This window comes from Narcine bancroftii, chromosome 1 (assembly GCF_036971445.1).
Source record: "Narcine bancroftii isolate sNarBan1 chromosome 1, sNarBan1.hap1, whole genome shotgun sequence".
Lineage (NCBI taxonomy): Eukaryota > Metazoa > Chordata > Chondrichthyes > Torpediniformes > Narcinidae > Narcine > Narcine bancroftii.
The window spans coordinates 3931969-3950034 of NC_091469.1; the positions used below are offsets into that span (position 1 = coordinate 3931969).

The following is an 18066-nucleotide window of genomic DNA, read 5'->3' on the forward strand; positions in this document are numbered from 1 at the left end:
GGAGGGGAGATGTGAATATAATTGCTATTACTAAGGTGAAGATGCTTGGGAATCTGAAGGAACTGAAGGTGGATAAATCACCTGAACCAGATGGACTACACCTCAGGAAGCAAAAAACTGAAGAATTTATAAAAGCAATGGGGGTGACCTGCCAGGGGAGTGCAGTGGGTGTGGCCTGCCAGGGGAGTGCAGTGGGGGTGACCTGCCAGGGGAGTGCAGTGGGGGTGACCTGCCAGGGGAGTGCAGTGGGGGTGACCTGCCAGGGGAGTGCAGTGGGGGTGGCCTGCCAGGGGAGTGCAGTGGGGGTGGCCTGCCAGGGGAGTGCAGTGGGGGTGGCCTGCCAGGGGAGTGCAGTGGGGGTGGCCTGCCAGGGGAGTGCAGTGGGGGTGGCCTGCCAGGGGAGTGCAGTGGGGGTGGCCTGCCAGGGGAGTGCAGTGGGGGTGGCCTGCCAGGGGAGTGCAGTGGGGGTGGCCTGCCAGGGGAGTGCAGTGGGGGTGGCCTGCCAGGGGAGTGCAGTGGGGGTGGCCTGCCAGGGGAGTGCAGTGGGGGTGGCCTGCCAGGGGAGTGCAGTGGGGGTGGCCTGCCAGGGGAGTGCAGTGGGGGTGGCCTGCCAGGGGAGTGCAGTGGGGGTGACCTGCCAGGGGAGTGCAGTGGGGGTGACCTGCCAGGGGAGTGCAGTGGGAGTCTGGAATGGTTCCAGAGGACAGGAAAATTTCAAATGTTACTCCACTCTTAAGAAGAGAGAGAGACAAAGTTTGGAAAATTTAAGGGTCAGTTAGTCTAACTTCAATGGTTGGTAAGATTTTAGAGTCCATTATTAAGGATGAAGTTTCAGAATACTTGAAAGGACAAGATAAAATAGACTGAAGAAAAGGATATTTTGTCTGACAAATCTGTTAAGAGTTCTTTGAGGAAGTAACGAGCAAGACTGACATGGTGGATGTTGAATACTTGGATTTTCAGAAGACCTTTGACATGAGGTGACTGAACAAGATAAGAACCCATGATATTATGGGAAAGGTACTAGAATGGATAGAAGAATGGCTGACTGACCAAAGCCAAAGTGTGAAAATAAAGGGGACCTTTTCTGGCTGGCTGCTGGTGACTAATGGAGTTCAGGAGAGATCTGTGTTCGGTGTCTTTTAGATGTGATTGCATTGTGGCCAAGTTTGCAGATGATACGAAGATAGGTGGAGGGGTGGGTTGTCTTGAGAATGTAAGGAGTCTGCAGAAAGATATTTTTTGAAACATACTGAATATTGAAGGGGATAGATAGAATGTGCATGGAGAAGATGTTTCCAGTAATGGGAGAGATCAGGACCAAAAGGCATTACCTCAGAATAAAAGGACATCCCTTTAGAACAGGTACAATTATGAATCTGTGGAATTTATTGACAGGCAGCTCTGGAGGCTGTTACTGGATATAATTAAAGTAAAAGTTAGTAGGTTCTTGATTTATAAGGGTGTTGATGGTTATGGAGGGAATAGGGTTTGAATGGCAGAGCAGAATCAATAGGCTAAATCTCCAAATTCTGTCCCAAAGTCTTTTGACCTTGTGGAAAATAAAAATAAAGAACTTGTTGTTTACAAAACTTGCTATTTATAAGACATCCTATTTCAGTTTGGACACAATTCAAGGATACGGTCTTGTATAGTAATTGACGTAAATTGGTTCCTTCATTTTTCTCTCAAACTTTTGTCATATATAGGATTAATATTTTAAACAGTTGCCTTTTTGTAAAGCAAAGTTAATAGGAAGCATTTTTCATATGCAAGAGCATTTCACTTGTCGCTTTTAGTCCACTGAGGCGTTTTGATTGTATTTTCTTGTGCTTTCTATGCGAAAGGCAGCTAGATGGTTTGTTCCCTCACTTTTCCAAAGCATCAGTAAGCTGTTCATACATGAGGAAGCATGACTTACTCAGGCCAAAAGTTTTATTTCCCACTTCTCCCTTGCCTTTGATCCTCATTGCGCTCTGAAAGCTTTTGCTACAAATGTTAATCACTTTAAATCATGGCATAACATGGAAATTGTATTTTGGTCAGTGTTTGCCCTGATTTAAAGGAATGCTGTCCATTGATGTGAAAGTAATGATATTGAGCAATGATGTTGAGATATGAAGATATGACTATTGATCTTTTCAAATAGCATAGTTTTTCCCTCCACATAGGAAAAAAAAGACTATTTAAGTTTTCTACATAATTTGTTTAATATCCATAAGGAATTAAAATGCACTTTGTGGTGGTTGTGCAATTTCTTTTTTCCCTAGTACACTGTTTATTTTGCTAATATTTGATATTGTACAGTTTACTTTATGCAAGAATATAACAGAAATAAAGCCTTTGTGGAAATGAAACAATATAAGCTTGTTGTAGTAAATATTTACAGTGCTAATGACAAGTGCTTGTTAATTGTTGTCAAACTAATGTTCTTCTGTTCATGAGGCTCTGAACAGTTTTGTCTAGTTTTTGCTATTTGTTAGGCATTTTTTTGTAATTTAATTATGCTGGATAGAATTTTCTGGCAAGTTGCTGATATGTGTTATCAAGCTGGGTCAGGATTCAATGGGAGCGGCTTATCCCTAAACAGTCATTATGTAATGTGTAACACGTGTGCTTAGACAAAAGGCCTTTTGAGGTTGGGATTGGAGACAAATTTTGTAACTTTTTAGGTTTTATTAAAGCAATATGTTTACAAATTCTTTTCAGTACCATTTTCATATGTTCCTCAGAAATATGGGGAGAGTGCGAGGAGTAGGCAATTTTACAGAATCTGAACCTGGAACATTTCTGTTAAATTCGTAAATCAAATATTCAGAAGTTTCTTTTGTCTATGAACAAGAAAGCCCAGAAATACAGTTAGATTGCATCAGCTGTTCAGCAAAAATGCTAGCTGTTACACTTGAGTCTCACATTTCAATAATACAAGTGCTTAACTTTTTATCTGGAATCATTGGGACTGGACACCTGCTGTTGCTCAGAATCTTCTGGATTAAGGAATCCTTTTAAAATGGTGGTCCCTTTAAGCAAATGCGATGTTTTAAAATTGCACGAAACAGGGGGTGCGGGGTGTGAAATGAATTTAGATAAATAAAGACCATAGTATCACTCGCATGCTTTTTATTTTAAATTAAAACTTCAAAATAAAACTGGCTCAGAAATCGCAGACTTCTCAAACAGTGCAAATGCTGTAAACGCACATTACTCTGCAGTTCTGTGCCACGTTCATAGGCTTCACAGAGGCTTCCGACTTTTCGTATTGACTGGAAGGGCTGGTAGCAATGAAGCTCAACAGGGAGGGGAGGGACTCTTATAAAGTAATGATCATGCTAATCAGTGACAGCACCTGACAGGGAGTTGAATAGCATTCGTGCTACTTGACGTGGAGAAGAACGACATACAGACCAGAGCCTTGGAATTGAGACTGGTTTATTGCTCTGCCAATTGCACTTATATGGGCCCTGCATCATCAGAGCGCCGGCCTAGCTTCCTACCATGTGGGAGGTGACCTGGGACGATGGCTGGTGTCCTCCAGCAAGTCGCTGTGTTCGTTGGCTATTTTGTGGGCTGGTCTGCGTCTCCATGCGCGGGCGCTACGGTTGCTCTTAAAGTGATAGTCACATTAAGTGGTGACATTGCGCGCCACGAAGGGCCACTGATTAGGTGATGAAACCGCAAATTATTGACGGGATACACGGGAATTGAGTGAGGGTCGAGTCTGGTCATGTTTTTTGCCAAAGTCTATCTTTGATGAGCAGATGTCATCTGCTGAAAAAAGTGCCAATTTTTGGAATTCATGTAATAAACTGCAGTTGTTTTGGAGTTGTATAATTGTGATGCAGGGAAACTGATCTAATATAGCAAACAAAATAATGCAAATAACATAGTCTCTAATATCATTCTGGAATAACTGATAAATAATTGAATATCTGATCAAGTTCAGCAAGAATATTTTCTAAGATGAGAAATCTTAACAACAAATCCCCCTCTATGGAAACCTATTGAATTTGCAGTTTTTCATTTAATCGCTTAAGCCTCTCGAAGACCACTTTTTTTTGTTTGCAGTGGACAATTGCCAAAGGGCCATTTTCTATAGATTCCCAAATTTTACATATTATGATTAAATTAGACTAGGTTGTTATGAATCAAGTCTGTGGGAATTATTTTGAAAAGAATCATTTTGACACCACAATACAATCTTTAGTCAAATGCTTTCATCCTGGGGAAAAGATTCTGACTGTCCACCCTATAAATGTCTCATAATTTTTTGTTTTAACTTCAAGTTTAAATGATTCTGACTGGCTGGATACATTTGGAAGATTAGGAATAACAAAAGGAGTAGACTCTTTTGGCATAGTCATGAAATTTAAAAAGTGCTGGAATGCTGAGTGTGTAATCCAAAGTGTGTCTCTCTTGTTCTCTGTATTCTGCAGGGTGGAGGCTGCAGAATGGCTTACAACTGCTAATGTTTGTTGTGATAGAATGTTGTATATCTGTTTTTAAATGTTTTTTGAAACCAAAGGAAAAAAATGTAAATGTATTATCCCCTGAATAATAATGTTTGTCGATTGGATTCAAGATTCTTGTCGTATAATAAAAGATGTAATATTACACAAAATTGCCTTTAGTCTGCTATGAGGCACATAAAGATTCACCATCAGAAGGTATCCCTTATCGTCAGAGAAAGGGAAGCCAAAGAGAATCCCTTCAGTGTCTTTAGATTCGCCTCCAACGCGCCCACAACCTCTGCAGCCACACAGATTTCAGTCTAAACCACAAGCAATCAGTGCTCCAGATTCAAACCTCTACGTGATCAGGAAGCCTTCAGTGCTCTTGGCACCCTCTCGCATCCCAGTTCCAATACTTGGTACCCCAGTCTTGAGTCAATTGCCAGCAGCCCACAGCTTGTGTAGGTTCCTTGCCTTGAGTTACCAACAGCCCATTGCTTGTGTGTTCTTCAGTCATAGAGCCCCTCACTGGTTTGCCGCCATGGTCACTGTCCCATAGGGTTGTCCCCTCTGCTTCCCTGGAGTCTGTAACCCCTTGAGGGTGCTGCTGAACACAGGTGTCCCCATCTTGGGCCCAGACCCTGTGGTTGCAGGATTTTAAAATAAACCACCATCGCCTCCTTTTACAGGCCAACTAAAGCCTCTGTAGAGTTGGGCCCAAGACTTTGGTAGTTGAACTGGGCAATAGAATCCTGCAGAGGTACGCTGTGCCTCTGCTCTCTGTGGGTTCTCATCTGCAGCACCACTGCCGGAGCTTCTGCAACTGGAAAATTGGAATTAAATACCTTGAAATAATGATGGCCTGTTAATTTTTATAGCTTATTTTAATAATATTGGTAATCTATTAAGTGTGCCATTCTTGGGCCAGTCCAATGAATCTTTGTTGCTCTCCTTGTGTGGCAAGTATATCCTTTGTTGGGAAGAACATTACTGTATATGATACTCAAGATGAGGTCTTACCAAGCAAGGGTTTCTAATTAGAACTGTACAGTGTCTATCTTGAAGCCTGGTGTGTGATGCTTTCATCCTGGGGAAAAGATTCTGACTGTCCACCCTATAAATGTCTCATAATTTTTTGTTTTAACTTCAATAATGTCTCTCTTGTTGAGGTGGTCACGTGACGGAGTAGCGGCTGGTCCCGTGAAACCAGCCCACTCCAGAGAATAGTTTAAAAAAAAGTGGGGGGGGAAAATAAGTTTAAAAAGTAGAAGAATCAACAGTTAAACATTGAAGGGAAAGAAAGAGTCGCGTTGAATAGTAAAGAAGAGCCAAAGAAATTGGCAGAAAACAAAAGGGAAGGCCTTACCTGCACTCCGGAACTGGGAGCTCTCCTGGGCAAGGCATCCCAAGCTACAAGACCGGCAGGTGAGCAGCGACTGGGAGAAGCGCCATAGGGTGTGCTCCAGCGATGGCTGACGGAGATGGAATGAGAAATGCCAACGCACATGGGTGGAACACATTCCAAGCAAGACACTGAGGAGAGCAGACGCAGCCCAATAAAGAGCAGTGCAGGAGAAACGGCCCTGGAAGCAGACTACAGCAAGTGAAGACATGGATGAAGAACAGAAGATTTGGGAGAGATAAGAAGGATACAGAAGAAAATTGAAGATAAAAGCCAAAACAAATGGTAGACATAAAGTACTTTGATGAGCAGATGAAAGTGTTGATGGAAACTTTGATGTCTGGGATTAAAGTCAATAGAGAATGTGTATTAGAAGCAGATACAAAAATTCAACAAATGGAAAATGTAATAATGGATGTGAAAAAAACAATGTGAAGAAGTAGAAGAGAGTGAAAGGTATGGAAATGACATTTGAAGGAAAAAGCAGAAGCAAGGAATAAAGAGGTCATGAGGTCACAGGATTTATTGGCCCAGAAAATTGATATTCTTAAAAACTTTAGTAGATGTATTAATATAAAAATAATGGGCCTGAAAGAAGGTGTGGAAGGTATGGATATAAAAGGATTTCTAAAACAATAGATACTGCAAATTCTAGAGACTGAAGGTAGAGATGGAAATTGAAAGAGCCCACAGAGCTTTGGCACCGAAACCCCAGTCACAGCAAAAGCCACGCTCCATTCTGGTTAAGTTATTAAGATATTTGACAAGGGAAAAAAATATTGGAGTGGGCAGCCAGAAGAACAAAAGAAATTAAGGGTCCACTGGAACATAATGGGAACAAAATATTTTTCTATCTGGACATAAGCTTTGAACTTTTAAAGAGCGCGTGGATTTAACCCAATAAAAGACACATTATGGTTACAATTTTGTCTTGCGACACCCGGCAGTGTTAAAAATATTTATCCCAGTTGGACAAAATAGACTGTTTGATGACCCATTGTTTCGTAGAAGGACTGACAAATATTCCACAGGGAAAAGAGTAATCAACAGAACTCAGAGACAGTTAAAGATAATATATATGTAAATATGTTTGGAGGTTAATAGTTTGATTAATAGTTGGATAACATGAAAGCTTTGTTTAAGTCTTTAGAAAAATATGATGTAAATTCTCTGGAGGAGGGCTGGGGTTGGGGAGGGACAGTATGCTGCAAAATCAGTTGACAATTGTGGTTTATACCATAGCCCGCAAAGATAAGGGTGTTGTGGTTGTCCTGCAGGTCAGCAAGGACAACTCAAATAGGGGGGTTTTCTCTACCTTTTTGTTTGTTCAGTTTCTTAGTCGTCTTATGGTTATTAATTGTTTTCAAGGTGCTTGTGTCATCACGTATAGAAAAATATATTAATGTTCAAGAGTGTGGTTGGAGAGGAAGAGGATTGGAGGATCTGAGAGGGTGGCATTTAGGAATGGGCTAACAGAATGAATACATTGAAATTTATGACCATTAATATTAATGGAATACATAACCAAATTGAGAGAAAAAGATTATTGACATCACTAAAAATGAGAAAAATTGATATAGCATTTGTACAGGAAATATATTTAACAGAAGTAGAACATCTTAAATTGAAGAGAGACTGGGTAGGTCATGTGTTAGCGTAATCTTATAACTTAAAGGCTGGGCGAGGTAGCTATTTTAATTAATAAAAATTTGCCTATTAAAATAGAAAAAGTAATTACATACCCGGCTGGTAGATATGTTATGACAGTATGCCAGATTTACTTAGAATTCTGGAACTTATTCAATGTATATGCACATAACGAAGACTATCAGGAATTTATGCAAGACAATTTTTTTTACAATTCACGGATATACAAGGGCATATCTTACTGGGTGGAGATTTTAATTTCAGCTTTGATCTGTTATTAGATAAAACTGGGAAAATTACCAAAAAAAATAAAGCAGCTAAATTTACATTTAAGTTCAATGAAGGATATAAAAATAATAGACATATGGAGGAAACAACACCCAAAAGATAGAGATTATTCATATTACTCGAACAGGAATAAGACTTACTCCAGGATTAAGGTTTTTACTGTCTGCCGAAGTACTTCTTTGGCTTGGCTTCGCGGACGAAGATTTATGGGGGGGGGTAAAAAGTCCACGTCAGCTGCAGGCTCGTTTGTGGCTGACAAGTCCGATGCGGGACAGGCAGACACGATTGCAGCGGTTGCAAGGGAAAATTTGTTGGTTGGGGTTGGGTGTTGGGTTTTTCCTCCTTTGCCTTTTGTCAGTGAGGTGGGCTCTGCGGTCTTCTTCAAAGGAGGTTGCTGCCCGCCAAACTGTGAGGCGCCAAGATGCACGGTTTGAGGCGTTATCAGCCCACTGGCGGTGGTCAATGTGGCAGGCACCAAGAGATTTCTTTAGGCAGTCCTTGTACCTTTTCTTTGGTGCACCTCTGTCACGGTGGCCAGTGGAGAGCTCGCCATATAACACGATCTTGGGAAGGCGATGGTCCTCCATACTGGAGACGTGACCCATCCAGCGCAGCTGGATCTTCAGCAGCGTGGACTCGATGCTGTCGACCTCTGCCATCTCGAGTACTTCGACGTTAGGGGTGTAAGCGCTCCAATGGATGTTGAGGATGGAGCGGAGACAACGCTGGTGGAAGCGTTCTAGGAGCCGTAGGTGGTGCCGGTAGAGGACCCATGATTCGGAGCCGAACAGGAGCGTGGGTATGACAACGGCTCTGTATACGCTTATCTTTGTGAGGTTTTTCAGTTGGTTGTTTTTCCAGACTCTTTTGTGTAGTCTTCCAAAGGCGCTATTTGCCTTGGCGAGTCTGTTGTCTATCTCATTGTCGATCCTTGCATCTGATGAAATGGTGCAGCCGAGATAGGTAAACTGGTTGACCGTTTTGAGTTTTGTGTGCCCGATGGAGATGTGGGGGGGCTGGTAGTCATGGTGGGGAGCTGGCTGATGGAGGACCTCAGTTTTCTTCAGGCTGACTTCCAGGCCAAACATTTTGGCAGTTTGTTTGGGCCGAAGTACAATGTTGAATATAAAGCAAGACTGTTATCAGATCATTCACCCTTGTGGCTAATAATTGCTCTGGAGTATACTCCAACTAAAGGATATAGATGGAGACTTAATCCCATGCTGCTAAAAAGACAAGATTTTGAGGAATTTATGGAACATTATAGAATATTGTGATATGAATGCAATATGTATGGGATAAATTTATATTATAGGATACAATGAAAGCCTTCATTTAAGGACAAATAATAAATTATGCAATCAAAATTAAAAAAGAACCTTCACAAGAAATAGAGCAATTGGAAAAACATATAATTAGAGAAAGTTTTAATGAAAGGAGAAGATATGGGGGAAAAAAAGACAATTGACAGAAAAAAATTGAAATATGATGTGTTACAAATATATCAAGTGGAAAAAAAACATAATGAAAACAAATTAAAAAAGGTATTATGAATTAGGATCAAAGGCATTTTGGGAGATATCCCCACCTTCCATTAATTTGTACAATTGATTTATTCTTTGCCATGTGTGAAGTACATGTTTTAGTTTGGGGTTATCCATTTTCTTTGAAATTAGTGTCCCATTTATGTATAAACTCCCCTAATTTCTTTTCACCTAGCACATGTAGTCCAATTTGTGTCCAGGAATCGAGGGGGGGGGGGCCTCCCACAAAGAGTGAGGTGATAAACCTTGCCTGGGCTGCCCAGTAATATTTTTCTGAAATCTGTTATTTTTAAACCCCCCCCCCCACCCCCCCCCAGTTTGTAATCCCAAGTCAACTTTTCCATGGAGATTCTAGGCACTTCTGCGTTCCACAGGAAATTTCCGACACATCTGTTGAGAATCTTAAAGAAGCCCTGGGACAACACATTGGGTAACGACTGAAATAAATATTGTAGTCTTGGCATCACTTTCACTTTAACACAGTTAACTCTGCCCACCAAAGTTATGGGCAAAGTTCTCTATCTACCGAGGTTCTCCTTAATCTTTTCGAGCAAAGAGAGTAATGAGTTGTGTAAATACTTGTCTATTTTTATCTCCAGATATTTAATGCTTTCTTGTGGCCATTTGAATTGACTTCTCTTTTGGTATTGTCTATAATTCCCCCTTTGTCATAAGCACAATTTCACTCTTGTCCAGATTTATCTTGTACCCAGAGATCTTCCCATAATCCTCCAGTGTGGTCCTCAGATTGGCCAATATCCACACAGGATCCGTCAAATATGCTAACACATCAACAAATAGATTGATTTATGTGCTCCTTCTGGCCCACTTTGAAACCTTTGATTTCTGAATCCCATCAAATGACTTTTGCCTGCAGCTCAATGGCCAGTATGAACAGGTCTGGGGACAATGGAGAGCCCTCCCTACTGGAATCACGGAGATATTTTCCCATTTGTAATAATTTTAGTGATGATTGCTGTTGAGAAAGACTCTGGGAGGGTATGCGTCTCCACCTTCATAAGAAGGGGCGTTAAGAGATCTTTGAAGTCTTCATAAAATTTAGCAGGGAAACCATCCTCCCCTGGTGATTTACCAGGCTGCAGAGAACTGAGTTCTTTCAATCTCTTTAGAGATTTGGTAGTTCCAATGTAAGCAATAATTCATCTATTTTAGCGGCGCCCCCCGACTCTGATTTATACAGCACTTTATAGAACTTTCTAAATGTTTTGTTTATTTCCTTTGGTTTATGTGAAATCTTGCCTTCCCCCATTTGGATCAGATTGATTGTTCTAGAGGCCTCTTCTGCCCTTAGCTGCCAAGACCAGACTCGATGTGCAATTTCCCCTAGCTAGTAATACTATTATCTAGAATTTAAGATCAACTTTTCTATCTTATATGTTTGCATTGTATTTGAATTTTTGTTCATTAAATTCCTGGTTTTTTTTCCGGAGCTGATCTTTGGTAATCTTTTTCCAATTGGGCTATTGCCTGTTCCAAGTTGTTAATCTCTTTGATATGCTCCTTTTTTGATACCTTTGGTATATCCAATTATCTTGCCGATTAAAGAAGTCTTCAGTATATCCTATATTAAGAAGTTGTTATCAGTAGAATGACAGTTTCTCTCACAGGACAATTCCACCTGAGCTCTAATGAAGCTACAAAATTCCAGTTTTCCCAACAGCAACAAGTTAAGACCCCATCTATGTGCCATAGCCTGCTTATCTGGCATTATAATGGGCAGAGTCGAGGGCGAATGGTCAGACAGTAGTTGAGCCATGTTTTCAGTCTCCCCTATCCTACCCTCCAATTGGGCTAATGCCAAAAATAAATCAATTCTGGTGAAGGAATCGTGTTGTCTTGAGTGAATGGAATAATCCCTCTCTCAGATTCTGTCTTCTCCAGACATTATTAAATTCAGCTTTTTCATCAAGACCAGGGTAGACTTAGTCACCTTGACCCTTATTACTTTCTTTGCTGACTTGTCCATGATCGGATCCAGACAAAAATTGAAATCCCCTCCAATCAAGACATTCCTACACTCCTCTGTTACTTTCAGAAATATATCTTGTATAAATTGTTTGTCATCAAAATTCTGGACGTATATATTCATGTGCCCATGATTCGGAGTATATTTGACAATGCATCATCACAAATCTCCCAGCTGGATTGGAGGCTACGACTGGAGTCTGATGAGCTCTTTCTATTTGTAGATTTCCATTGAATTTATTTTCTCCCAACACTCGTGGTTTCCAAGTTTCAATGAACTTCATCGGTTCTCACCCTTCAGTCCCTTTCTTCAAACAATAATCTAAACATTATGACATCTGCTAAAATTCTCCATGTGGTCAATTTTGTCCAGCATAGCTTATTTATCCAAGTCCCATTTCTTCGCATTCTCATCTAAAGCTTTCAGATTTTCTTGCGTTTTGATCAAGTCAACTTCCACTTGACCCATTCATTGCATTAAATCATCAATTGCCTCTTTAAGTTCATCATCTTTTCTGGACATATCTCTCATTTCAGTTTCAATGCCCGTGAAATGAACACATCAAGTTTCCCTCATTCAGGATTATATTCAGGTCTTGCACCGACCGACCACCCCCTCCAGCACTGCTGGGTTCAGCCAGTCCCAAGGCTGCTCTTGTGCCACTCCCTTTCGGGCTTTCACTTGGCGTCCTGGCTGAGTTGGTATTTCCTCCGATTTTGTTTTTTGCTGTCTTGGCTTCTTGGTGTTCATTTTATTTTCATTCACAGTGGGTGGGGGGGGGGGGGGGGCGGGGAGATTCTTAATGTTAAACTTTTTAAGCCATCTTTCTCATATTCTTCACAGAGAGCTCATCTAAGACACATCTGTTTAGATCCTTTGTATGACCACACCCCTGGTAAACCAGTTCTTAACTATATCTATAAAAGTATACACCCTTTCAACTTAGGGGAATGGAGCTTTACCTTGCAGAGAGACCCGAGTGAAGAGGAATAATAATTTTAGTGATGGCATTCCAGAAGTCTGGAAGGCTGGCGGCAAAACTCTGCATGCCAAACTGCATGAGTTTTTCAAGCTTTGTTGGGACCAAGGTAAACTGCCTCAGGATCTTCGTGATGCCACCATCATCACCCTGTACAAAAACAAAGGCGAGAAATCAGACTGCTCAAACTACAGGGGAATCACGTTGCTCTCCATTGCAGGCAAAATCTTCGCTAGGATTCTACTAAATAGAATAATACCTAGTGTCGCCGAGAATATTCTCCCAGAATCACAGTGCGGCTTTCGCGCAAACAGAGGAACTACTGACATGGTCTTTGCCCTCAGACAGCTCCAAGAAAAATGCAGAGAACAAAACAAAGGACTCTACATCACCTTTGTTGACCTCACCAAAGCCTTCGACACCGTGAGCAGGAAAGGGCTTTGGCGAATACTAGAGCGCATCGGATGTCCCCCAAAGTTCCTCAACATGATTATCCAACTGCACGAAAACCAACAAGGTCGGGTCAGATACAGCAATGAGCTCTCTGAACCCTTCTCCATTAACAATGGCGTGAAGCAAGGCTGTGTTCTGGCACCAACCCTCTTTTCAATCTTCTTCAGCATGATGCTGAACCAAGCCATGAAAGACCCCAACAATGAAGACGCTGTTTACATCCGGTACCGCACGGATGGCAGTCTCTTCAATCTGAGGCGCCTGCAAGCTCACACCAAGACACAAGAGAAACTTGTCCGTGAACTACTCTTTGCAGACGATGCCGCTTTAGTTGCCCATTCAGAGCCAGCTCTTCAGCGCTTGACGTCCTGCTTTGCGGAAACTGCCAAAATGTTTGGCCTGGAAGTCAGCCTGAAGAAAACTGAGGTCCTCCATCAGCAGGCTCCCCACCATGATTACCAGCCCCCCCACATCTCCATCGGGCACACAAAACTCAAAACGGTCAACCAGTTTACCTATCTCGGCTGCACCATTTCATCAGATGCAAGGATCGACAATGAGATAGACAACAGACTCGCCAAGGCAAATAGCGCCTTTGGAAGACTACACAAAAGAGTCTGGAAAAACAACCAACTGAAAAACCTCACAAAGATAAGCGTATACAGAGCCGTTGTCATACCCACGCTCCTGTTCGGCTCCGAATCATGGGTCCTCTACCGGCACCACCTACGGCTCCTAGAACGCTTCCACCAGCGTTGTCTCCGCTCCATCCTCAACATCCATTGGAGCGCTTACATCCCTAACGTCGAAGTACTCGAGATGGCAGAGGTCGACAGCATCGAGTCCACGCTGCTGAAGATCCAGCTGCGCTGGATGGGTCACGTCTCCAGAATGGAGGACCATCGCCTTCCCAAGATCGTGTTATATGGCGAGCTCTCCACTGGCCACCGTGACAGAGGTGCACCAAAGAAAAGGTACAAGGACTGCCTAAAGAAATCTCTTGGTGCCTGCCACATTGACCACCGCCAGTGGGCTGATATCGCCTCAAACCGTGCATCTTGGCGCCTCACAGTTTGGCGGGCAGCAACCTCCTTTGAAGAAGACCGCAGAGCCTACCTCACTGACAAAAGGCAAAGGAGGAAAAACCCAACACCCAACCCCAACCAACCAATTTTCCCCTGCAACCGCTGCAATCGTGTCTGCCTGTCCCGCATCGGACTTGTCAGCCACAAACGAGCCTGCAGCTGACGTGGACTTTTTACCCCCTCCATAAATCTTCGTCCACGAAGCCAAGCCAAAGATTGAGAGATTGTGGAGCAGGTTTTGTTGTACAAATTCATAGTTATAAAAATACTGTAAAAAGTTGTAGGGCAGAAGAGAAGCAATTTTAAGATGTTCTATTTTATTTACATTCTCAATAATTAGAGAGCTTTTCTAGGATCTTGAGATAAAGGCTGTGACAAGTAAAGAATGTACTTAATAGAGAGTAATAGGGCTTTTTCTCAGTGGGTTGGGAGTGGTTGCAGTTTTTCCAAGGAAGTTTTTAACACATATTCAGTCTTTTCCTCTGTCACTGTGAAATGGCCCAGAATTTCCTTTTTTTTTTGCAGCAAGGCAGATTTCGGGGTAAGTTTGAAGCTGAAATACTGTCTTGGTTGATCCTGTTTAACACCAGAATTGAATATGTGTTGCTTCTGTTGGACCAAGACTTGCAAAATATTACATCTTTGATGTAAAGTAATAATTTCCGAGGACAGCAAAATGTCTTCATTTTTCATAATGGAGTTGATGGCTTGTTGAAAGTGGCCATATAGTGGTTGGTGCTAGTCTCTACACTTGGATGTTTTGTGCGGTAATGATCCACTTTGTGACTCTGGGAGGGGATCCTCAATTCCTGGGAATAGATTGATGGATGAAGAAGATCCTGAAGCAAGGAGATCTCTTTAATTACTGAATAATTGAAGATGGTTACAATTTTACTGTCCGAAGTTTCCTGGTATGCTTTCTTCCTTTCAGATGAGATCATGAATTTATGCCTGAATGACAGTCATCGACTACAACAAAGTAATGGAGGCATTTACCAGTACTATTTTAAAAATATCCAAAAGAATTTGGATTAGCACTTGAATTGGCAAGATATAGAAGGCTGCTCAAACAAGTTCTGATAAATGGCATTAGTTGACGGATAAGTAAGTACTGGATGGTGGAGATAGACGTTGGTCAAAGTTTCTGTTGTATGACTACAACTGCATCTATGTCAAGCTGTGGCACTTCAGTAGGGATTTTGTTTGCTTAGTAGCTTGGGTATTTTTCAGTTTAAAAATATCCAAAAGAATTTGGATTAGCACTTGAATTGGCAAGATATAGAAGGCTGCTCAAACAAGTTCTGATAAATGGCATTAGTTGACGGATAAGTAAGTACTGGATGGTGGAGATAGACGTTGGTCAAAGTTTCTGTTGTATGACTACAACTGCATCTATGTCAAGCTGTGGCACTTCAGTAGGGATTTTGTTTGCTTAGTAGCTTGGGTATTTTTCAGCTGATGGATGGCTTTTTCATCCTCTGATGTAGTAGTGCTAAGATTGTGATAAATTGTGTTCTGTAGGATGAAGTCATGGACTCTTCCATCAATGGCTCTCTTGATTGAGAACCTATTTTAAGTGCTTCTTCAGCAAGGACTAACTGTTTATCTTTAAGTTCTGTAGCTCTCAGTCATGTGAGGCCATGAGTGTAGATTTTGACGATCCTGACTTACACACATGATCTATCAATTGAGTTTTCAATATTACAAAAGTGATACTGAAAAGATTTTGGTATCCCTCAGTGGTTGTCTACGAGGATTCATAGCAATGTTAAGACCTAAAGTTACTCATCATAAGTTCCATATTCAATAATTTATTGCAATTTGAGGGTGCATGCAAAGTTAATGTTACAAGAAAAAAAGCTTTTATTATATGGATGGTATATGGATTTAGTTAAATAGTTGAGATAGATTGAAGTTTATTCTGTTTAATTATATTTATAAAGAAACTAGTTTTTAAAATCAATTTGTGATGCTTTTATCTCTATGACAGAAAATGGATTCCACTGGTGTAAAAATTCTCGATTCGGCAGATGACATCCAAGAAAGACGTCAGCAGGTGCTAGACAGGTATGAGTTTTATTTGTATTATGAAGTTTGTTTTGAGATGTGGATTGAACTGTACATTTACCCAACATAGGCATTTATCATCTCTGCATGAGATTGAGGTTTAAGGTTTTGTAGAGGCAACTCTGCCATAATTACCTACAATAATTTGTGGGATGTCTGCTAGTGAATTTTCATTCCTTTGCTTTCATTAACTTCATATGAGACTGGGTTTGGGATCAGTGATATGGGAAATTTTGGGGCCATTGACTTTTACATATGAGGGATATTGATGTGTGAAATTAAATTCCCAGAGAAGGGTATAGTGAGTAGTTAGAATTTTACCCAAGGTCATGTTGCCAGTACAGAATAAATTGACATGTAAATTTCCTTTTTAAACATGTTCACAGGCCTGAAATAGTTATCAAAGTGTTAAACGTAGCCAGAAGGTCTGAGATGAGCGACGGCTGAACTATTTTTAAAAGCTGCATTTTTACTAAGTTCCATATTTATTTAAGAGGCTTTGCACCTGTTTTATGCAGCCACTAAGAATTTTGAAGAATTGAGGATCATGTCAGAGACTTTTAAGTGTTTAGAGGCGTGGGATATTCATTACTAAAAGTAGTTCTTGGTGTGCCTTTTTTTTAGGTTTCAATGTTTAGATTCATTTTGCACTGAATTTCTCAATTTTATTAGTTTTGCTTGGGAACTCCGAGGTATAGCAGTTGGCTGTTATTTGGTTGATGGAAAAATCAGGTAGCTCTATATTTTGTCAGGTACCGGCGGTTCAAGGAACTTTCTCTTTTGAGAAGACAGAAGCTTGAAGATTCTTTAAGTTTTCAATGTTTTCGCCGTGATGCAGATGAATTGGAGAAATGGATTCAGGAAAAACTGCAAATTGCATCTGATGAAAGTTACAAGGATCCTAGCAACCTGCAGGTGCATATTTCAAAACTAAATTTTGCATCTTTTATTTCATTCTTGTGTCAATTAATTTTGCTGTATGAATTTGAGGTACAGGTACACAATCCTTTATCTGGAACCCTTGGGGGACAGTGTGTTCCGAATTTTGGATTTTGGAAAGCCAGATTTAAGCCGTATCCACCCCCACCCCTTTCCAGTCATGCTGCTGGTCTATTTCCCCCCCAACTCGCCCGCCCGACTCGCGCTGCTGGTCTTCTCCCACCCCCCCAACTCGCCCGCCCGACTCACACTGCCGGACGCCTGCACGAGTCGCGCTGCCGGTCTCTCTCGCCCACCCCATTTACCGGATTTTGGAGCTTTCTGGATTTTAGATATCTGAATAAAGGATTATGCACCTCTACTTCACAATGAAATTACTGGAAAAATTAGCTGTTTTGATTCCTTAGATTAATATGGTTTTTAATGTACATGAAAGTTGTGCATAAACTATTAAATGTATTTGTAATGCGACTGCTTGCACTCCAAGACAAGTGAGGAGTACACACACGCATTTTAATAGCTTACAATCAATGGCTGGTAGACACAATAGTCCTCAGGTGAATCTGAAGTAAGGCAGGAAAGCCAGGGTTTATATTGGGGTAGGTGAGGGTGGAGCCAAGGGAGGACCCAGCCGTCAGGACAATACATAGACAATGAATTCCAATTCATTGCATTCACCCCTTCCTTCAGAATAGAGTGTGTGAGTTAAAATCAGAGACCATATATTTAAAAAAAAAGCAAATAGTTCACACATATTTACAAGTTAAGTTTGTCAGGGTGTCTAGTTATTTTGGTTGAGTGCCTCTGTACTGGAGGACTTTGGGCTTCCTGAACCAGCAGTAGTACAGGGTTACTGGGTCTCGAGGGCTCTGGCTCTGGCTCTGGTTGCGGAGAGGATTGGACCACTTCCCAACCAATGTCATCCGGAACCCTGGGCAGGGTTCTTGGTAGTTCCTGGCTCTTTTGAGCCATCGGATCCTCAGTTCCAGTGGGTGCCAGGTCTCTGATTGAGATGGTGTCCTCTCTGCCATCAGGATATGCCACATAGGCATACGTTGGGTTGGCATGCACCAGGTGCACCAGATTATGGGGTCTGTATTGCTCCTCCTCACATGCTTTCTCAGCAGGATTAGCCCCAGTGCCATTAGCCAAGCTGGGAGAGTAGTCCTGGACATGAACATAAGCTCGTGAGGTGTTGTCTTGATTGCAGTGCAGAGGAGCGACCTT

General features: G+C 41.6%; 1 protein-coding gene across 13 annotated transcripts in view; it reads left to right on the top strand.

The window, feature by feature from the left end:
* Positions 1–18066, top strand: part of sptan1 (spectrin alpha, non-erythrocytic 1) — a 288463-nt gene that overhangs the window by 122951 nt on the left and 147446 nt on the right. For all 13 annotated transcript variants that reach the window (XM_069918941.1, XM_069918885.1, XM_069918909.1 and 10 more), the window contains 2 exons: positions 15824–15900; positions 16653–16815. In XM_069918941.1, the coding sequence (XP_069775042.1) occupies positions 15824–15900; positions 16653–16815 (240 nt within the window). The remainder of the gene's footprint in view (positions 1–15823; positions 15901–16652; positions 16816–18066) is intronic.